Consider the following 22,436-nt stretch of genomic DNA (forward strand, 5'->3'; position numbering starts at 1 on the left):
TTCTGCCTCAGTGGTTGAATGTATTTATTATTAGAGATGCTATAATACAGAGCAGTAATCATGCGTCATTGAGATTACCATCATACAACCAGGATTGTACAAATTAAATGATAAAAACAAATCATATATATGGATGATTAAATAATAAATCATAAAAATAGAAAATCAAATCATCAGGTGAGGTGATGAGAATGAGTTCAGGAATCTCTGAGCCTGAATAAAAAGAAGCTGTCCTGTAGTATCCTGTGGGCTCTGTGCAGACTCATCACCTCACCGATATAATTGATGTTCGCTCTTTGGGTACCAATGATGTCCTTGGTGGTTTTAATCACCTGCTGCAGAGCCTTCCTGTCCTTGGCTGTGCACGAGCCACACCAGTTTGCGATGTTTCTAGTCAAGATTTTAGTAGTGTGCAAGAAATGTTTCACAAACTATACTGAAACAGCCAGAGATATTTTTGCAACCAGTTAGGGCTGCAACCAACAGTATTTTATTTAATAATCAGCTTAAAATGATCGTTAAGAATAGTTAAAAATGTCCATCTTTGTTTCCAGGAGCTTAACATGAAGTCCAACCAACACTCCACAGCCTAAAGATCTTCTGTTCACTGTCACATGACATAAAAAAGCACCTAATCCTCACAATTTTGAAGCTTTCCATCTATTTATTTATTTAAAGTGCCTATAAGGAACCAGTATGAGGTTCAACTGATCTGGCTTTTGTTATGCTTGTGAAAGAAAGAGTATTTTTTTTATACTGTTTTCGTTATGAACACAGCTGTTTGCCGGATGCATGACGATGAGGTCACGTATCTGATTGCGGCCTTATTAAATTAATCACTGTGATCTCTAGAGTTTGTTTCGGTACCCTGCTGTACTCAACCAACTAGCATCTCTCCTCAGGCTGTGTGGCTGCTAAATTCATCCTCAGCACCCCGCCACGAAGACATGTTTACATTTTATGACTTATCTGACCCAGATCAGAAATAGCAAATCTTCTTGCTGACGGTCTCTTTTGCCTATGTAGGTCATGTATGGAATCAGTTAATTGTGTCATTGCTGAGGATAAGAGTTGGTTGATACTACCAGGGTGTATTTATAAGTACAGTAGTTCTATTTTTCAAATATAATCCAAGGAAACTTCACAGTCTGGGAGTAAAAATAAATGATTCTGGTAAATTCCCCCCCCCCCTTCATCCCCCCTCCCCCCAGTTTTAATGTTGTGGACGTGCCGCTACACCTTTGAGCCCCCCCCCCACCCCGAGCACACAGGTAGAGTAACTGTAAGGACCAGACCAAAGACCGTCCAGCCTCGTCGTGCATATTCATGCCATAATGGGGTGAATAACCCTGGCAGCCAGTGTATCCGCTTAATATCCTTAATCACCTGCATCTCATTGTGGGGCCCGGACACACCTCCACTCATTAAAATGATGGATGGAGGCATAAGGGGGATGCTCTCCCCTGTACCAAATTTGTTCCTGTTTAGAAAGGTGCTTATTAGAGAACACCTGGGGGAATGCAGAGGGGAGGGGAGCTCGGATATCTGGGAGAGAGCGGGGGAGGAGGGGGGAGGAGAGGGAATCCAGACCCCACAGTTGTCACTGCATTATAACAACATTACTGAAGTGTACTGATATGTTTTTTTTAATTTGTCTTGTATCTGTTAAGATTAAAAACATGTATATTTGATGTAAAACCCAATTCAATTGTCTTTTGAAAATGTTAAAAACTGAGCAGTTGTCGCACTAAATGAGTTTAGTAGACGCAGAATCTCTTGTCGCTCTGTTGGCTTCGAGCGCAGCACTTGAGGCAGTCGGTCTCTGGAGGCTCCACGATGTTGAGGTGGGCAGCACTAGTTCATTAGCTCGTGAAAACAGGACCTCCACCGCAGTACTTTGAGGCTCAGGAGGGAGTATAAATGGGGAGGAACCATCTCTCTTTCTTCATCACTGATGTTTGAATAAGCCAGACAGACAGCGGTTGACATTAAAGACTCCCATAGGCCAGGTTATTGCCTGTGTGAGAACAAGCAGTCGGCAGGTTAGATGTAATAAACTGGAACAAATGTATTTCGGTCTCCAATTAGGATAAGTCGCCGTCTGGAGTCGCTCGCTGATTTTATGGATGTTTTGTTTTGCAGCGTCAGCAGCTACCTCAGCGCTGGCTGCAGTGAGTGATGAGAAATAAGATGAGCACTGTATTCTCTCTCTTATGTAACCTCATTGGAGCCTCCTTACGCCTAATTGGCAGCAATCTAGGCCTGTCAAATTGAATATAATCCTTTCACCGTTGGTTTTAGCCTCCCTCTATGGCTTCAAATGCCTTCACTGAATGACATGGGATGCTGACATTGTGAGTAATGGAGAACACTAATGGAATTGGCATTAGGTAATACATTTGAATAGCTACTGTATAGAGCAGAAAGAGCTGCTTAGCCCCTGAGCCAAGGATATTGATGGTTCCCTCCTTGACTGTGTTGTTGAAGTACATTGTGTCCTTTGGGGTGAGGCCAGCTCACATGATTTCAGATTAGAATGCAATAGATGCGCTGACATTGAGCTTTATTATGAAGCTATTCAATTATACCCACAATAAATGTGTCAATAAAATTACATTTATGACTTTTATGAATCCTTTCTCATATCTCCATAAATGTTAAGTGTTGTGTACTTTGCAGATATTGTTAATAACCATCAGCTAAATTATGGGAAATGTAAGTTGTTTCCATTTTGCAATGTCAGGCGGCTGTGTTCTTATATTGTTCACAAACCCCATGAAAAGACTGAAACCAAGACTAACACACCGGATGAACTGATGGTCCACTGCTCCAGCAGTTAGCTTCACGGTTACACTGTTCCTTCATTAGCATAAACATGAGCGCTGAAAGTTCTTAAATTTTCAGTCCCACGTCCAGTGTCATAGAGAGGTTACATGCAAACGTATAAATGATGCATGATGCTCAAGAACCATGAAAACATCTCCAGCTGGCTTCAGCAGGAGTGTCTGGACTCGTTAAGGGCTGCACAGTCAATTAAAATATTAATACAATTTTGCAATGTGGACAAGTACAATATCCAAATCTGGTTCAGACCTCAGAATCAGAATCAGAAATTCCTTGATTAGATCTGCAAATGGGGAAATATGTGCATCACAACAGCCAAAGGACAGCTGAATATAACAATAATAATGAGAATGCTCATTCCCACTAATCATGATTCATACCGCAATCATATCTGTCAAAAAATAACTCTTTTTTTACTAGTCTCAATTTATAGCCACATCTGTGTTTAATGGTGGCCCTTGACAACCGGCCTCATTCTGTCACAGAATCACAGAAAACAAACGACCAAAAACACACGTTTAGTTTGAACTTTTTTATTCATCTTTTTTTTTTAGTTCTTTTTACTTTTTTTGCTTTACGAAACAAATGTTTGCAGATGTCCTATGAATAAACAACAGCACCCTTTCTCCTTAAAAAACAAAAAACAAAACAGGGGTCCGTCACCCCTGCCTCATCGAGAAAAGAGACTCTTCTTGTCCAATTACAACCTCTCCAGATTCCCAAAGTGACTCTTGTTTCCTGTATTTGACATTCGTTTAAGTGCATTAGTAGACGACAAAACCATTTCGATTAATGTGCAATAGCTGAGTTTATGGTCAATGCGAAAAGATATTTACATTGCAGCTATGAATCACATTAACTGTCTTTTTCATCACTTGAGCTAGCGTCAGAACCGGAGAGGGAGACAATCACAACGCAAGGAGTCTCCTTTCAAGCACAGCCTTCGTAAACAGCAACCTTTACCTACATCATTATCATCATCGGCATCATCATCATCATCATCATCATCATCAGGATTAACTAGACTCTTTTGTCATACCTGTTTTCCTCCAGTAAGACAAAAAGGTTAATAGATAGAATGGTTTAAAATAAAGTTTAGTGATTGTGCTTTTAAAACCAAAGTAAAACAAGTAACAAACATTGACGACAACACGAAACATAACAGTGCATTACAAAAAACAAAATAAAATGAAAAAAACAAAACAAAAACAAAACAAAAAAATCCCAAAGTGGCACTTTCTTGGGGCAGCTAAATAATATAGCAATTTACAACATGGATGGAAATGATAAAATAATAATTATATTTACTGGCATAATAAAATTAGAAATTCGCAAAATAAAACAAGGAAGACAAATTTGAGGTACCACGATGGGTAAAACAAGAGGACATCATGTATACAAGGATATTTACAGACAGTCCACCCCTCTCTGCTTGCAGCTATTTTATTACAGTAACGTCTGACTGTAGGGGCTCCCAGTTCTTGTCAAGGCAAGCCGAGTCATGTCAATGTCTGGAGTCGGATTTCACTCCATATTGCATTGGAATTAAACATAAATATACTACTGCGTATTTTAGTTTTGAATGCACCATTCTTTTTATCTTCAGACACTCTTTCCTTTTTTTTTTTTTTAAATGGACATAGAAAATGATAAGTTAGAAAAAAAAAACCCACTGGTCTGTTTTTTTCCAGATGTAAAGAAACACTACTGATGTACAGTATGATGGCAGCCAACATGACGGTGAAATACTGAGATATTTAAAATTGTAAGAGAAACAATGGTGCTCCGCTCTCGGGGGGGAAAAAATCAGGACAGTCCAGCGTTTTCTTCCTCCTTTCTTCAGCTTTCTACCATCTGGGCGAAACAAAAACAAACACGTTGGTTAGTACGGCTGCAACTAACAAATATTTTAATTATCAAGTAATCTGCCAGTTACTTTCACAATCATTTATTTCATTAAATTTCTAAAAAACCATGATAAATGCTAAATCACACTTTCCCAGAACCCAAAAGACATCTTCTTTTGCAGACTGTGAGGAACCCAAAGACTCTGAATTTACTATCAGAAATAACAAAGAAAGAGAGCTAATTCACTTTAAGTAGCTGGAATTGTAAAACTGTGATGTCAAGTGAAAATCTATGATATGTTTGCCACAGAAATTAATAATTTATCAGAACAGTTGGCGATTAATTTAAACAAACAATTACATTTGCTAACTGATCAATCAGCAGACATTAATGTGTTGTAGATACATCAGTATCTGTGTATATGTCAGCCAAGGAATTGACATACAGAAATGTGAAACTGAGTCTGAAGTCAGACACAATGTCACTGGTAGATTTCAGAGAGAGAGTAATAGCAAGTTGATTTTTACTGATTAAGACTAAAACATCCTGCCTAGTACTGTTAAGATCATGGCCACAGTTGTTCTAACTTGAAGGATCTGTATCAATATCTTTCATAAAGACATGCAATCGGTTGATATATCATTATCATAACATCCAAATATCAGCTTCGCTCGGGCTGCGTTTCTGTAACTGTCAGATGTGCTGAGTGTTGAGCTGTTTACTTGATAACTGTTCCCACCTCTAGCTCTTCGTCTCCTGGTTGAAAGGCTCCCGTGGTGTTGAGGCCCATGTCTGCAGGGTTCCTGCGGCCTCCTTCTCCTCTCCGCCGGCCCCCTGAGCCCCTGGAGGACATGGAGCTAGAGGAGCTTGGGTCTCGGGGGCTGTTGACTGTGGGGAACTGTGGTCGGCTGTAGGGCTGAATGTCCTCTGAACCTGGGGACCAGTAACAATGGCAGGGAGAGTTGAGACTTGCACAATTAACAATACTACACGTGGCATTGAGGGATGTCATCACATTGTATTTGTGAGCATACCTGCGTGTTGGCGTGCCTTGTTGGCGGTGCTACCCTCATGTTTATTCCCTTTCCCTCCATGACCAGTCTTTTGTCTCTCCTGAGCGTCTCTGCGCTCAGACGAGCTGGTTCTGGGGTCCGAGCCCTCTCTGGGCCGATAGCTCCCCGTCCCTCCTCTCTTGTCTCGACCCTCACCTGCTTTGGGGGAAATCACTCCCCGGCCCTCCAGGGCTGCCTTGGAGGGGTGCGTAGGCGACTTGAGCACTGCTGGAGGTGGGATGGGCGGAGGTGGGAGATCTAAAGGATAAACACAGGAAGTAAGAACACATTAACCACCGACATCAATAACAAGGCTTTACGGTAATTGCACAAGACTGAGGAACAAGAATCTGTGTACTCTTGAAACTTCAGTGTGTATCGTCTGTCACTCAGTTGTCTCACACCTGCAAGGTGATGCACAAACACAGCTGCACAGTGTGTACATACACTCAGATCTGTACACACGGGAACTCCTCGGCACAGACAGTAAACAGAACAGATGACATTAGAGAGGCCGAATCCGGCTGGAGAGTTATGAGATTTGCGCGCGAGGCGAGAGAGGAGGAAGAGGGGAGCATGACGGTCAGCAGCTGGGCTCTCTGACCTGCTCGACTTCCCCTGTCGATGAATCAATGCTGCTTGTCCTTGAGCCATTATTCATATGAGGCCAGCAAGTGGGCCGCCTAGCCTCTCACACATCACACAGCCATCTAAACAAAACAGCGAGAGAAAAGCCTTGTCCGCCTGCGATCGATGGCTTTTCATCTTCTCATCAGTTTCCCGACCTGAAGGGTGATTTTATCCATAATCCACACAGGATTATAAAGTTAATAAATGTACAAAAGTGCAGACTCTTATACCTTGCTAACATCCCGGAGGCTACCTTATACTCTTAAGAGTAAGGAACGCTGGATTTCATGCAGAATCAAAGCTTTTATTTTTATTTTGATACACGCAGGGCGAATGGGACAGGTGATGTCTTTGCTGCGTCTTGTTGGTGGAATCAAGCAGCCTCAATACACTCTTGTGATTATCCTCCACCTCCATCCACTCCTCCTGAATACAAAAGGGGGCCAGTCAATATCATAGAGCAGAGAGGCGTCTGCAGTTTTTTAATATCTCTCTTGCCTCCTGAGTCCTGCCTCAGCCTGAGTCCGATCAATGCCACAGTCTGTGAGATATAGCTCACTACACGGGAGGAGCGCAGCGCCTGTTAGATTTATGAGGAAATATCGGCGAGGACAGAGCTCCGGTCTGAAAAAGAGTCCCCTTGGCTTGCCAAGGAGGGTGTATCAGAGGGCCTGGCGGTTAATTAGGCAGACAAGGCTGAGACAGATCAAAAGAGACAGCGAAGGGTTAAGTTCAGAGAGGAGGCAGACAAAGGCATTAGAGTCAAACGCAATATGAATCATGGGGGGAAATATAACCTGGGTGTTTCAGGATCTACTGTGCAAACAAGAGTGAGATGAGAAGGTCAAAGAGGAGTGAGGGAGGCTGGTTCACGTGTTTTCCTGGCTATTTTTACTGCCGCCTTAACTGATGGTATTTACGTGTATTTGTAGTGATGCTGCCCAGATAGTCAGAGCAGCGGAGAGACAAGAAAGAAATAATGGAAACGCACATTACAGCATATTGCGTCTGCATCACAACATGGCGGGTGTTTCTTTTCTCTTCTTCCTGCTTTAAATTTCATGAAATCACCTTCCCTCACCTATCACCTCAGCGTCAGTCGTCCAGACCACAGACGGGATATGTAAGGAGGGGGTTGAAGTGGAGACAGAGGAGGTGGTTGGGGTGGGGTGGGGGTGGAGGCAATAACCTCCAAATGAAAAACAATCCATTCAGATCAAATGCAATCAGCAGGAGGGCTGATGGACAGACAGAGCAGCAGAGCTGTCAGTCCACCCCCTCGCTGCTCAAACAAAGACTGAGGAGAGGGGAGCATGGGAGAAGAGGAGAGAGTGGAGAGGGATGGAGAGATCACTCCAAAGGGAGGGGCAGCGGATGAGGAAGAAGCCAGGATATCAGGATGATGGTGGGAGGCGGAGGTTTGGGGTGGTGGAGGGGCTGGATTTTCTGCAGTGATATAGCTGGTCTGGCTCCCAGTGAGCTGGATATTAAATCTCCCTGCCAAGTGCTTCCAACACTCAAGGACACCTGACACTAAGAGGAGAGCCAGCTCCAGGACAGCACATACTGTACACAGCAGAGTGAGCGTGTGCGCACTCACATACAGATACATCTTTGATATTTCCACAAGATCAGAGCGGAGAGAAAAAAACAGCCAGAAAAAGAGGCTTTCCACCAGCCGGCCCTGTGCTGTAGAGAATGATGCTGTAAAAAGTCAGTCGCTCTTTTACTTAACGAGGTTAAAGCTTTTCCTTCTGTGTACAGCTGCTCTGGTATTTAGCCCGTGTTTGGTTTATGTTCGGGTCCTGCCGAGTAAAAAGGTGGCACTCCAGTATGAGCCAGAGCACCTGGATCAATTTCATTAGTGGCTAGAGTGGAGAGACATCCCAGTGTCAGCATAGCCAAGCTGGGCAGAGCTCCCCTGAGACAGCCCCCCTCCTCCAGCCCTCCCCTCTCTCCGCCATGGCCCTGGCCTCCAGCCTGCCACTCGCCCGATCTGTTCAGCACCGTCACAGATTAGGAGTGAGGCCATGTATGCATGTGCATAAACACATGAGAGAAGATGATTAAAACTCTGGCTCACGGCACACCCGTACTCAGTCGTTTACGGACACTACATCACAGTAAACTGCTCTTCTCCTGGCCATATCTGCCGAGGGGATGGTGGAGAGCCATTGATACAAACTGACCATCTGTGGACTTGTGGGAAACAGCGAACCCGCTACTGCTGCTACATGTCTCACTCTCCCTCAGTCTGTCGGCTGGACAGAGTCATTCACACCTTTGTTTACAGAATCATGTACATACCTGCCAACTTAGTTTGTCAATAATCAAATATTGAATTGTGATTTTAGATTAATATTCAGATTCAAATTGTGATTTTTGTCCTAAAATTTAATTGGAGGTTTACTGTAAGCAATGATCAAGGCGTGTTTGTACCAAGTGTAATCACAAACCTAGTCACCGCACAGTCTGGTTCCTACATTAGATTCAATCATAGTTGTTTTTGTGAGTAATTGTAGCTAGTGTGATATAGTAAAAACAGAATAAGCTCACTTAATGTTTATTTTTAGAGTAGGAGTCTACAAGAAATTTACAAGCAGATATCTAAAATATTATATGGTTCTAGTTTCTCAGATGTAAGGATTTGATGCTGTTCTTTGTCTTTGGCTCTGGAAAATTGTGATGAGCACCTTTTTCCCTTCTATAAACTACAGAATCAATTAGGAAAAACAACAGGAGTTTAATCACTTAAGACGATGTCTGTTAATTGCAGCCCTATAATATCATAGTGTTGTCCTGAATATAATTTTCGGGGCTTCGAGGGAAACGCTGAAGTGCAGTGATTGGGAAGAGCAACTGATTTAAAAAGCTGTTGCTTTCTCCTCTAACGTGTGAAATCCCATAGGCTACAACTTCAGGCATTTTCAGTGGTGTAAGTGGGAAATTGTGCATGCTTGTCATAGAAACGGATCATAAGATTGGGATTTTTATTGCAACTTCAGCAATATCTGCTGTCTTCCGTTCGACACGTGCAAACACTCAAAGTGGCATTTTAATGCTGAGCTGAATGTCCATTACCATGGCAACTGTAGAAGCTTTGGAACACTTGGCAGCCCTTGTATGGCGAGCGAGAAGGATTTTTTCCATTTCTGACATTTTGTAAATTGCTTGACATGATTGTGTTTGTCTAGTTATGAAATGTAAATCATATGTGTACCTTCATTATAGACTTCACGTCGTTGGCTCCCTGGATGAGCTGCAGGATGCTGTTTCTGCTTCTTCGGAGGCCTCCGGTGTACAGCTGCCATGCTCATGTTGCTGTCTGTAGACACCGGGCTGCCAGGACGGTGGCCTGACGGGTTTATTTGGTATTTTCGTGCTGAGAAAAGAAACAGAGAAGCTTGATTTTACCATTCTTCATGTTTCTTGCAGTAGCATTTTCTTGGGGACGTGTCCAACTGTTTGAAAACGTACCTGAAGCTCCTCCGACTTCGTGGCCCTGTGTGTTGGGATACTTGGCCACCCTGAGGCCTGAATACTCTGCGGCGGCGGCGACCGCTTGAGCGAAGTCGGCGTCAGTGAAGAAGGATCCATCTGATGAGCTGACGGCGCTGGACCTCCCCGAAGAGACATTATCCTCTTCAGAGGCCGACCCCCATCCGTTGATCATGGAGCCGGTCACTGAGCTCTCCAGGTCGCCCATGCTGGACGCAGGCGTCTGTTCAAGTCCCCGTAGCAGCAACCTTCGCGGATGCATCTGGGGATGGTGGGGGTGTGTGTGGGGGTGGGTGTGGTGGTAGTGCATCTTGGCTACCTCTGCATCTGTCTCATCGCCCTCCTCCTCCTCTTCCTCCAATATATCCTCCTCCTCCTCCTCCATGCCGTCAGTGTCCAAGGCCAACGGGCTGGTGATGTATCCATATGTGTGTGAAGGAGAGAGGGGCCTTGGAGGGGGTGGGGGGCTCACAGCATGGCGTCTGTAACAGACGAGACACGCTCGGTATCAGAATCCCATCACGTTTTTCAGGTTTTGGAAAAAGTTAAATAAAATACACATGGGACCATATGACTAATTTATCTTTTCTTTTCTTTTCTTTTCTTTCTTTTTTTTTTTTAAAGCAAATTAACTACAAATCACTTTTAACTCAAAACTGGAGAGTTTACAACCATGTTGTCCAGAAATCAGATCCCAAAAAAGGGGCATTAAGAAACCATAAATGCTAAAAGGAATGTGAATTTGACTTGTTTATTTTTAATGATTTCTGTTTGGCAGTTCAGTCTTAAATGAACGAGGCTGTGGTTTCTGTTCCCGCTCACAACTGAATTACCACAGAATGATAATACCACATGGACAAAAATAAAATGACCTAGATTTAGACTGTGATTTATTACTTTACATTACTTCTTAAACAACTTTCAAATTGCTGGAAGTTGATTTTTTTTTAATGCTGCGCTGAAATGAAGTGAAACCACTGGCTCCCTGGAAGGAAAGAAATCAATCTAAAAGCTAAGATATGATTTTGAGAAATGGCCGACAAGGCTGTGAAATATACAGGAGCTGGAGTTAATGGGCTAAGACGTGAAAAACACTTTCATCTCTATGAGACCTCAGAGAATAGACATATTTCTTGAACATCTCTACACGGGCTAACCACTTGTTCTTTTGCTACTTGTTATCCTCGCAGATCACGTTACCTGCGTTCGTGGCTGTCATGGGGGTCCTGGAGCATCGGCTGCATCTCCTCCTGAGGCGAGGGGGTGAGGGTGGCTGTGGACTGGTGACTGTAAGATACAGCGGCAGGGGACGAGGCGGCCCCACGGATGGGAGGAGTGGGCCCCCTCTCCATCTCTTCTTCCTCCTCCAGCTCATCAGGCTGCAGGTACATGTGAGAGGGGGGCATGGGGCACTGCATGTCTGGGTCACAGCTGCCAACAGAGAGAAACAAGCCTCATTACCTCCGTATCACTCACAGAAAAACATGAATGTTTTCATATACGGAAGCCAGAAGGAAAAAAAAAAAATATGCGCTAAATATTCATGCCACCCTTCTATCAAGGTTTGACATGAGTCTAGCGCTAATAGATAGAAAACCCTTGGGGCACACGCTTGCAATGAATGTGAGAAACAGGCGAAAAAGGCAGGAACTAGTATTTAAATACAGTGTGTGCGCGCCTGTCAGAATGTCGGAGTCTTTGTGTCTGTGCAGACGTGTCCCACCTGTCTTCCATCGATAGAGAGTACTCCTCTGTGCTCCGACTTGGGGGTGGGTTTGCAGGGGGAGGGGGCAGAAGGTCAGCCCAATTCATTGTGCTCTGTTTGGGTAGTTTGGGGGTGCGCACTCCTTTCTTCTGACCCTGACTGCCTGCTCCAAAACGGGGAGAGAGAGAAAAAAAAAAGCGCTCCATCAGTCACAAGACACCTACAAACACACAGACTTACACTCGCTCCGCCTCAGAAAAAAACACATAAATTATTAATGTTGAAGGAAAATCGCCAGGTAATGAATTGACAGCAGATGAAATGCATTAACAAGACTGTCTGAGAAAGGAAAGATCATTTTACATGTGAGAGTGCAAAGGCTAATGCAAACCCCTCGCCTTTATGCAAGTGTGCACACAGTTATTAAATGAAAAAACTCTGAAATTCCCTGCAGCAGTACTGAGAGAAAAGGTTGGAAGAGGACGGCAGAGAAGGGTCCAATTAATACCAAACTATTAGAATTGTGAACCAATGAGCTATGAGGTGCAGTGAGCATTAAAGGCTTCTCCTTAATGGCTTGAACTTCAAACGCAATATCAGAATGGATACATGGCATTAAGGTGGCAGTGTTGCATGCCGTCTGCAATGTGTTACCATTTGTCCTTGTCCACAGACAGACATTGAGGCCCTGATGAAATTAAGGCTGCGCCATACTGGAATTAAAGTAAAGCCAATTAACGAAAGCAAGGAACAACCACACAAGGACAACCAGAGAAATGAAATAAAAGGCAGAAAAACAAAACACACACAAAAAAAGAGTTGAAACCAAAATATCCCTTTCAGCTAATTTGCTTTAAGCATCCCTTGGATGACACTGCACCAGAGCACAAAAGGCACAAGAAAAGCCTGGTGCGGTGTTCATGCAGAGCCGTGTTCATTTGTTGCCAGTTTCTCTTCTCTTCTCTTTGTATCCAGCAATTTTCCACTCTCTGAACGCATCTCTCTTTCAGTTTCTCTTGAAGATAGACTGATGTGGAAATTACACAAATTAAGGCGTGCATTATTAGCATCTCAGTGAGATATACTGCGTTTGAGCTAAACTGGGATTCTCAAATAGAGCTGAGGGGGGTGGGGATATCTGATTGTATAGTTCACAACAATAATAAGCTGAGAAAATACTTTGGCAGTTAAATTAAAAACAGGCACAAGGGGATAAAACTCCAAACAACCTCAAGAGAGAGTCTTACAAGTTGATTTTAAAAACTTTGACTACCCTTCCCCGGAACTACTCTTATTCTCAATGCCTCGACCCTCTTACCCGAGGTGCTGCTGCTGCCCCGGTCGGAGCTGTTGTAGGAGCCTCCGGTGTGGCTGTCATGGGTCTGGTTGTAGGGTATGGTGGCTGGCATTGGGCTGTCACCTCCTCTGTAGCGGTCTGGTGATAGGAAGAGTAGTTAGTGCAACGTCTTGCCAACTTTCAAGCAAATCAACCACTTTGTAATGATCAAGGAAACACAGTTTGGTACAAAATACCTCACAGTGGAAATGTGACATGAGCACAGTGTACAGCATAACACGTGGCAAAGGACATGCATATCATGCTTTGTAATGTTCAGGCGAGTGTGTGAACACATGCAACATCCGCACAAAAAAATCTCAAAGCTATCACACCAGATGTGGTTCCTTTCTGCAGGTACAACAAGGTGATGATAGCTTTGTTCAAAGATCCAGGAGTTATCTTTGTCTTTCCTTTAGAAATCTGACACCAAAGATAAACCCTCACACCTGCCTTCATCACAAAAAGACAACCCAGATACCGTTCGACGACAGCCATTCAGCCCCGGCCCACATTTAGCGGCAAAGATTATAGATGATTGCATGGAGGGTGATGAGGGGTTACATGAATGCCGCACAGACAGGCAGAAAGAAAGAGTGATGACGCCTCTGTCGGCTGAAAAGGAGCGAGACAGAACCAAGAAAAATATGCGCATGAAACTCTTCTACAGGCTTCCACAGTGAGGCTGGAAGAGCCGGGAGAGGAGAGAACAGAGGGGAAAAATCAAGTGGAGGAAGATCATGGCTCGGAGTTGACCTCTTTAACCATGGCTGCTGGGTATTCCACACACTCACCCTTGTTCAGCTTGTTTTGCTCCATGATGTTATACTGCAGCTGGGAGCCCATTTCCTGTTTCTGCTGCAGGACTGAGGTGGGCTTCCAGCAGTGTTTCTCATTCGGCTCCCCTCCAACCCCGAGTCCTCCTCCACCACTCCCTCCGGTTCCTCTTTCTGAGTTTATGTTGTTGCCCATGATGGCGGACTGGATGAGTTGGGTGGTGGCGTACGGTGTCGGCTGGCCGCCCGGACCAACAAAGCGGCCATCTTTCAGGTTTGGGCTGTTGAAGGTCTTCATTTCATTGATCTTGTTGGATAGGTCTACATCTCCGTAGACTCCTGACTCCGGCACAATGAGGTTGGTCTGCTTATTTTCCATCTGGTTGTTATAATTGGCGATGCAGTCGGCTGGAGAACATGAGGAGGGTATTTAGTCAGTCGCGTCTACTGCTGATCAGCTTAGCAGCAGCATGCCAGTTCGGTAAAAGCTTAGAAACAATAGGGCATCATCTGATCTACTGCAGCGCTGAAAGCCTTTATTTGAGGAAAGTGAAATACATTAACATAACTAAAGGTCCGATTTTTGCAGATTTTCAGACTCATACTTCTAATTTCTAAATGTTTCTGGCTATAATGTTCGATACACAGACTCTGTCAAACCGCTCACTTTAAGTGACCCTTAAGTGACCCCTCCAGAGAAGCCCAGTCTGTCTTGATTCGTCACCTCTCACACGTCTGAGCAAGCAATGCCCACCTGTGCTTACACGTCAGCTCTGCCGGTGTTTTTTGCAGCCACGGCTGTGCTGGCGGCGTAGCTGAGCGACTGTATAGTTGTGATATCACAAGCAGAAGCCCTGACAGCTCTTTTTAAGGGCTCAGTTTTTAAATACAGACCACACAAATTTCTCTGTGGATTAGGCATTTTTATACTTTGGCAGTATTTATTTAGCAACTAGACCTGCCTGTTATCCAAAAAAAAAAAAAAAAAGACAGGAAAATCACACTTTCTACGGTATGGGACCTTTCACTTCAGACAGGATTTCTGCGCCCATCGGAGAGACAGTTCCGTTTCCGTTTAAAGTCTCAGTTTTGTTTGCCAAATGATGATCTACTTAAGGTGCGTGACACAGGTGGTATTACATCTCCCCGCTCAGCCTCTTCTCTTCTCAGTCCCACCCGTGACTCAATGTGGGTGTCATCTCTGTTCTCTCCCATCTGACAGTGGGAGCATCTTTGCTCATTGAGAGGGACAGGGAGACATGTCTGTATCAAAGACCTGGAATGAGATGCGCAGTAAAAGCACAGCTCCACTGACAGATCCAATTTTCCCTGGCTCATAAAATATTCAAATCCTCCAGCAGATCTGAGAGCCAGCCTTGCGGTAAATACCAAGGACGGCCATAGGTGCACGCTGCTCGTGCCGCCCGCCTCACGTTTCAGCAGCACGGAGCAGCTCGACACTTCAAAGGTTGATGTGTGAAGGCGCCCCTATGGCTGAGATAAAGGGACATTAACTCCTATTTCTTTGCTCTGTCACCTAGTCAGTGATCCTCTTAATGTTCACAGAGTTTAGGTTTGGCACAAACACAAAGCATGCGTCTGGCAAGCTCCTTAGTGTCATACAGCGGGGTGTCATGCGAGGAGTGAGGGCTGCCTTTAGCCTGTTATTCCCTGTTAAACATCTCGCTCCATGTTAAGGCAGAGTTAAACACTTCGACCTCGGAATAGTGATTAGCACAGAGAAAAAAACTGAACTTGATGACTATAAAGTCCACAAAATGAATTATTAATCTTCACTGGGAAAGGTTTCTGATGTAAGGAGAAACTCCTGCACGGCTGGACGGATATTAGGCTGAACAGCTGGATAGGAATTATGGGGCTGGCCCTTAAAGGCGCAGTCCCAAAGTGCATAATTTAGAACATAAAGCATTTCATTGCGGTCCAAGTTTCCGAGGATCGAGCTGTTTAAGACTTGAGTCGCAGCTGAAAATTAATAACATTAAGTCCTGTGTCATCCAAGCTGAAGTTTTTGGCTGCAAGTTCCACTTTGTTCTCTCTTCAGATAGATCACTCTGTGTGCGTGTGCAGTAGTGTATATTATAAAGCAGTGTATTAGATTCTGGAGGCCAAATCTGCTCCCTTTACTGTACTCGTGCTGAAGAAACTAAAAGGCCACCTGGTGGTTCTCCACCTACCCGACTTTACTTTATCTCATTCACGCTCTGTACCTCCGCCCATACATTTCAGGGTATGTTTTAGCATATACTTATTCTACTCCACTCCTTTCTCCTCCCTTCCATCTGCTCTTCCAGGTGCACCTTTCTCCCTCTATCATTCTCTCTTCCTCTGCTTCTGGCCACCATCTACAGTCCAGCCTTGACCTCTTCGCCCGCTGCACATTTCTTAAATAACTGAGCACTTAGGGGAAATTACATTACCGGCTATAACAACAGTATGGAAATCAGCAGAGCAATTCGATTAGCAACAGAGTAGAGCCATAAGCCCCTCTCAGTGTGCTCCTTTTATTTCCCTCCTAAAACAGCTCTACTTTAACCTTCGATAAATCAAACACACAAGCGCGCAGCCACTCTTAATCCTAATATTTCTTCTGTTTTTTTTTTTTTCTTTCGTGTGGAGACCTACAGAAAAGAGAGATGCACTGAACATCTCTCCGGGGAGCTAACCCAGATATCAGATTTGTACTTCCTTTTGCACTGCAGATTCCCGCCGCTCCTACATTTCTTATCTGTACAGTTATTTTTGTTTAAGGGGGGGGGTGTTTATTTTGGTTGTTGCCTGCGCACGGAAGTGCCGACGTTACTCACCTGGGCGGCTGTACGTTGCCAAGTTGCTGTCGCTGTTGCCATTGCCGGCGGTGCAGCAGTTGATGCTGCAGTCGTTGTGGTTGGAGCAGGAGTTGGGCCACGTGTCAGCCAGCCAGGGCTGAGTGGCAGATTCCCCGATGTTTAGCAAACCAGGCCTGTAAAAAGAAATTGGACCAAATGGGTAACAATAGTACGAGACTAAGCCAACACCACATTGACATTTATGTGAATGAACTCAGACACCCACAGTAACATGATATTTGAAAGAGAAGATTATGTGGAGTTTATTTATCCAGCAGCTGAGAATAAGAAAAACAGAAATCCGGCTTTAGTACTTTTTGCCTTTTGGCCACACACACACACACACACACACACACACACAGGCCCGTGGAGCGCATTATAAAAACAAGCCCAGCTAAATAAATTGTGTGTGCTTGACTTGCCCACAGCCGATGACACTTTCCCTGAGCCCTCGTGCGCATTAGCGATCCGCCTGGATTAGACAGCCAGATAAAATTCAGTCCCAATGTTGCAAAATGTGCGTCTTCAACAGCCAGTGAACCACAAACGCTCCCTGACTGGATTCCATGGTGTCACACAACATCTCCGTCACGATAAAAGTTTTTTCAGCTTTACAGAAGGAAAGAAAAAGAACCTACACCGACCAGTCCCTTCAGTTCACTTCATCCATCTCCATTGTTTCCACGTCTTGCTCCTATTTCCTCCGCTTTAATCCCAACACAATACGAGGCCGCTTGTTTAACAGGATTCTACTGTACAACCTGACCTCAGGCCAAACCACTGAGTGCTGAGAGAGCTGAGAATAAACAGCCTCGTCTTGCTCATGAAATGAATCAATCTAGCACACAAAGAGAATGCAGGCTACTCTACCAGGGCCATACATTGTCTCAGTATTCAAATCTCCACTGAACGACTCCCAGTTTGCATATCCCAACAGTGAATTAGCGTTGAATTACGTCTCCTCATTCCCTCTCAAATGACTCATTTCTTGGATTCATTTTGGGTAATGAACACATTTGTCTTGTACCACCAAATACAATCCCACAATAGCTCCTCAATCACCCCGGCAGTTGCATGTTGATATCGAATGGCCATTGTCTTTGTGCAGAGCTGACACAGCCATGCCGCATACGGGATTCAATCATAGGACTGAATAATATAATGAATATGGATTTACTGCTGATGGCTCCGAGCTAACTATTCATTAGCACATGAACAACAACAAATGTACACTTCAAGTCAGCATTGTGTACATTCTGTAATTCTACTGTATGTCTTCTTTTTTTAAATCAGCATTCTCAATTCTCTGTCGTTCACAGCTGTATGAAAACACCACAAACACCATCCGGTGATTGTACAAATGAGCGTTAGCAAGTTGATGCAGTGTTTACCAAGCCTGATCCTGTACAGCCTGACTGTCTGTGCACAATGCACCATTCCACAACATGTAGAGGTGTGGCGTTGCAACCAGCTCCGTGTGTGTGTCTCCGAGAGGGTTTTTAGGTGAAGCTATGGCACAGCCTTGTGGTTGGATGTGGCTCTCCACCATATAGGATGAGGATGGGCTCCTGGCAGACTGCATGGGGCTTTGTTCCTGTTATCATAACATACTTAATGCACCTCCTTACCCCTCCTCAGCTCTGTGCTGCCTAAGAAAGTCACAGCACTCCCCCTAGTGTTTGCTGAAGAGAATTACACCTGCCCAACCCTTCCCATCTATTCAGAGGGGGTTTAACACCCCATCGTATAAAATTCCAGTCATCATCACGTGAAATATTTGAAAAATTAGAATAACAAATTAATTCTTACCTTCCAGCGCTGCTCACACCTTCTCCACCTCTCTGATACGCCACTGAAAAGAGAGAGAGATACAACGAGTTTCCAACGTTATTATTGCTGTCATCACATCACACCATCTCTGCCAGTTGTCATGCAAGGTCAACATGAGATTATACACAGTGTGTGTGTGCGTGTGTGTGTCTCATTGTGTCAATTCAAGAGAGCTTGTGAATGAATGTGTGTTGCATCATTTCGGCTGAGTCACACACACACACATAGCAACAGGAGCAGGAAGAGGATATGTAAGAGGCTTATGAAGAACAGAGATGCAGAGCTCTTTGGTTTTCTGGCTCGGGTTCAGTGTGTTTGAAGCTCGGCACGCTGCAAGTTGGACTCTTTCAAGGAGCTCTAAGCTGCCGGTGTGTGAAGCAGAGATAAACTTCCAACTTTAATTACAATCTCTTCCCTGAGAGGAGGGAAAGCGGGAAGAGGGGTAGGTGCGGGCCCCTGTCTCTTTTTCAACACAGGAAGTGGGGTTTTTTGGTCTTCGCATGCAGCCAGAGGAGCTCGGAGATTAGCTCTCTCTGGTGCACACCAAAGCATCACGATCTGGTTCTAGATGGGAATGCACTGTAACGTCCTGGTTGCACACCCGGTGCCGGGGGAGAGATTTTTCCTCTTAAAACATACAGAAAGCGAACCACACAAGCAAGGAATGTGTTTCACCTGATGAAACACTCTTGCAACTACAAAAAATGATTCTACCTGATTGCGAGCCTCGAGGCGGAAAAAAAAAGAAACAGCACTGGCTCTGTTTAGATACGACCTCTGCACAGACAGGATCAGCCAGTGCAACCGCAAACACAAACTGTGTATTGTCTCTTTAACTCTCCTCCTCCTCCTCCCGCTCTCACTTTTTTTACCGTTTCACATCCACTATTGCACCAAGCGCTGCCAACACCCCTGACACACCTCTGGGGAACAAAGAACTTCAAGTCCACGAGTGAGGAGAAATAAAAGGGGGAGAGGACTGTAAATACAAGCTCAGAGAGAGAGAGAGGAGATAGAGAGGCACGGAGAGCTTTTCTTTTATCTGTTTTACGCTGTGTCACTTCAATTCGCAGATAACCTCCTTAGCCGCGCTGCTGCTTGCCTATCTAATTGGTGTGTTGGAGTGCTGGTGGTGTGTCATTCTCTTGAATCCCATGATGTTGCCAGCAGTCCTTTGATCAAGTCACCACTAGTTTTTAACAGCTCCTCAGTCGAGTGGCCTGCCTCTCTGTAAGCACGACATTCTGACACGACATTTGGTGGAACGTCTATTTCTTGTTAAATCTTTTAAACTTTGGCTCCTTCGACCGACTTCTCCGCAGTCGTTTTCCTCTCATCTATTGGCCGTTTCATTTACTAAACGGAGTGTTTCACAAGGCTGGTGCTCATGTACAGTTCAGTGTATTCATAAAAAAACCCCCAAAAAAACAAAGAAAAAACAGACTGAGAGTGCTTACCTGTTGGTGTGAAAGTAAAGGACGGCACTGTAGGGACAGAGAGAGGGGGACAGAGTTAGCTCCTGCTGCATACTTTCTATGCTTCATCACCACATAGTTTCTGTTCAAGAACCCAAATCCACAAAAAGTACTGTAGCCTGTATTCACACGCTACTCGCTGCCCCATGTTCTTTGATCCCAGCAGACATCCCCGGACCCCAACTGGGGGAAAGTGAGTGTTGAACCAGCTGCTGGTTCAAATCCTCGCCCAGACTGTCAGAGGCCTGCTGGGTGGGGGTCACACACCCGGGAGATATCTGTTGCTATCTCGAACACTCACATCATCACCCACACGGCTCAATTACTCACACTTTGGCATGGAAGAGGCCCTTGTGCAACGAAAATCAGGCTGCTGTAAGCAGATTCATATTCTTTAATGGCTGGTGTGGTCTGTGTGTGTCTTCTGTACAATGTGCTGTGTTTGTTGTTGGCCTCTTTGAAGACGCGGGGAAGGCTACAGTATTCATTTCAGTTGATGCAACATTGCTCCGCGCTCGTCGTCATCTGCCGAGCTGCCTTAAATATGTGCATTTTAGAAATGCTGCTGTCTCCCTTCAACCTACAGGAAAAAACATCTGAGAAGAAAGTCGCTGCCTTCGTCGTACATTTCCTTCCCTCAAGTTACATATTCGTACAGCACCTGTGCCAACAAATGTCCTTTAAATGCCACAATCATCCTATCATGTGTGAATGTCTCCTCTTGACGCTCAAACAAGTTTATAGATATGAGTGACTGGGTGGCTTTCATCTGTTGGTGAATGCCTTTGAAGAGGAGACGGGGTAACACTTGCTGTGACAAATGTAAACGTGATTAAAATACATACGAGACTGTTGCATATGTTCAGTCCCAGGCTCGATGAAGCTTTAACTGACCTGGGACGAGTTGAGTACTTGTTTAGATGCTGATATCTAAGGTTTGCACACTGCACAGCGTTGTAACCTGCATGAGCCGTGACCAACACAAGCACAAGCACGCCATCAGCTTTGCACGGCTGCATTCATTGTCAAGGAAATAAGAGAAAGTGATTGGATGAGTTTTTTTTTTTTTCAAGTTTCCAAATTGAAATACATAGTCCGAGGCAACACTGCAGCCCAAAGCTGCACGCATCGCACAAGTCTCGATTCAACCTATTTCACCCTGTGTGCAGATTGTTGCTTCATGTGGTTGCAATTATTCTCTTTTCAAAACATTCTTAGTAACCAGTCCCAACAAAGACTGTGGCCTCTTGTGGTCTGGGTGCAGGAGGAGGAGAAGGAGGAGAAGGAGGAGGAGGAGGAGGGGGAGCGTACTGTGCCCCTGAAGAGCTTTGTGAGTTTATGAATGTGAATAAACACAAATACATAGAATCATAGAAAGTCAGAGGGTAACCTCAGCCTACACAGTTCCCTACCGCCTGACCACAGCTCATTACTGCTCTCAGAGTCTTCAAAGTTACGGTTCTGTATTAGGGATGCAATGAATGACCGCTCATCTGAAAGAGAGAGACTCTACATTTGCTATCATAATTGACAAAGAAAAGCATCTAAACCCTGAATTTTATAAGCTGGAAGCAGCTAATGTTCACCGAGGAGTGAATGTTGTTAATGTGCCTGTTGGGTTGGATGGAGATGTCTCAGATTGCACACAACTGCTCCCCATAGCAACGCTCTATAATACTGTATATTAGCTCCAGCTTGCTATCAGACCTACAATCGATCAAATAAATAAAACATTTAAAATGTCATAATGGCATTCAGAGGATGTTCATCATGATTGAGATAAGGAACAGCTCTGACCATCATGGACCACACAGGTATGTATAAATCTCATAAAGACCACAGAGCTTAAAGAAAACCTCAGCTGAGGTGTCTCTCACTTGCACATAACTCACAGTTCCCACTATTAACGTGACTGCGGTGTATTCACAGCATGGACAGCCTGGGTTTTCTATGTGACAGCCGCAGATTAGCAACAGCAACACTTAAGTCAGTCTATTGTCTGCGTGTGTCTCAAGGTTGAAGGCTGAATCTCCTCTAACCCTGGCAGTCGGCAGTAAGCCTGAGCCCAGGAGTGGGGACGGCCGGCACAGGTAGCGCTCACAGGCAGCAGCTGCACAGCCCAAGGCCACGCATTAAGCCAGCCCACACATAAATGAGACTCACAAAGAAAGGCTAATAGCTCTCTTTATACTCCAACTATTGTCGGCAGAGGTTGGGCATGTCATGAACCCTGTCACTTTGACTTGAGTCAAGTAAAAAACCCCACTGGGTTACACCGTGGCTACTCTGAGAGGGAAACCAAAACACGCAAGTTGGATTTTTCCCTATTAACAGGACTGCTCAGTGCTGAACTCCTCCACATCTGAATTCCTGTCTCTAAATGGATAGCAAGAGCACTTCAAGCACAAAAAAATGTAAACATGTCCTCGATAAAGAGGGACTATGGTGAGACATTCTCTATTTACTAGCAGTGTCATGAGGGAGTTGTTGGACCTGAAAATGTACTTTTTAGTGAAAACACTCTGACAGAAATCAGCGCGACAGAAGTATGAAAGAGACATAAAGGATGTCATCACGCAGCACTCTCAGCGGGAGC

At 44.6% G+C, this 22,436-nt stretch overlaps 1 protein-coding gene across 7 annotated transcripts in view; it reads right to left on the reverse strand.

Moving 5' to 3' along the window:
• Nucleotides 1-3,371: 3,371 nt before the first annotated feature.
• The window catches only part of robo1 (roundabout, axon guidance receptor, homolog 1 (Drosophila)), a 235,024-nt gene continuing 215,959 nt past the window's right edge, over nucleotides 3,372-22,436 (reverse strand). For 6 of the 7 annotated variants that reach the window (XM_037075190.1, XM_037075183.1, XM_037075173.1 and 3 more), the window contains 12 exons: nucleotides 19,823-19,849; nucleotides 18,345-18,387; nucleotides 16,515-16,669; nucleotides 13,708-14,097; nucleotides 12,896-13,012; nucleotides 11,596-11,740; nucleotides 11,073-11,303; nucleotides 9,852-10,354; nucleotides 9,595-9,756; nucleotides 5,727-6,002; nucleotides 5,432-5,625; nucleotides 3,372-4,698 (listed from right to left, as the gene is read on the reverse strand). In XM_037075190.1, coding sequence (XP_036931085.1) covers nucleotides 4,684-4,698; nucleotides 5,432-5,625; nucleotides 5,727-6,002; nucleotides 9,595-9,756; nucleotides 9,852-10,354; nucleotides 11,073-11,303; nucleotides 11,596-11,740; nucleotides 12,896-13,012; nucleotides 13,708-14,097; nucleotides 16,515-16,669; nucleotides 18,345-18,387; nucleotides 19,823-19,849 — 2,258 coding nt within the window. In that variant the 3' untranslated portion in view covers nucleotides 3,372-4,683. The remainder of the gene's footprint in view (nucleotides 4,699-5,431; nucleotides 5,626-5,726; nucleotides 6,003-9,594; nucleotides 9,757-9,851; nucleotides 10,355-11,072; nucleotides 11,304-11,595; nucleotides 11,741-12,895; nucleotides 13,013-13,707; nucleotides 14,098-16,514; nucleotides 16,670-18,344; nucleotides 18,388-19,822; nucleotides 19,850-22,436) is intronic. The other variant, XM_037075211.1, reaches the window with a different exon arrangement.

The sequence above is a fragment of the Acanthopagrus latus genome, chromosome 2 (assembly GCF_904848185.1).
Source record: "Acanthopagrus latus isolate v.2019 chromosome 2, fAcaLat1.1, whole genome shotgun sequence".
NCBI lineage: Eukaryota > Metazoa > Chordata > Actinopteri > Spariformes > Sparidae > Acanthopagrus > Acanthopagrus latus.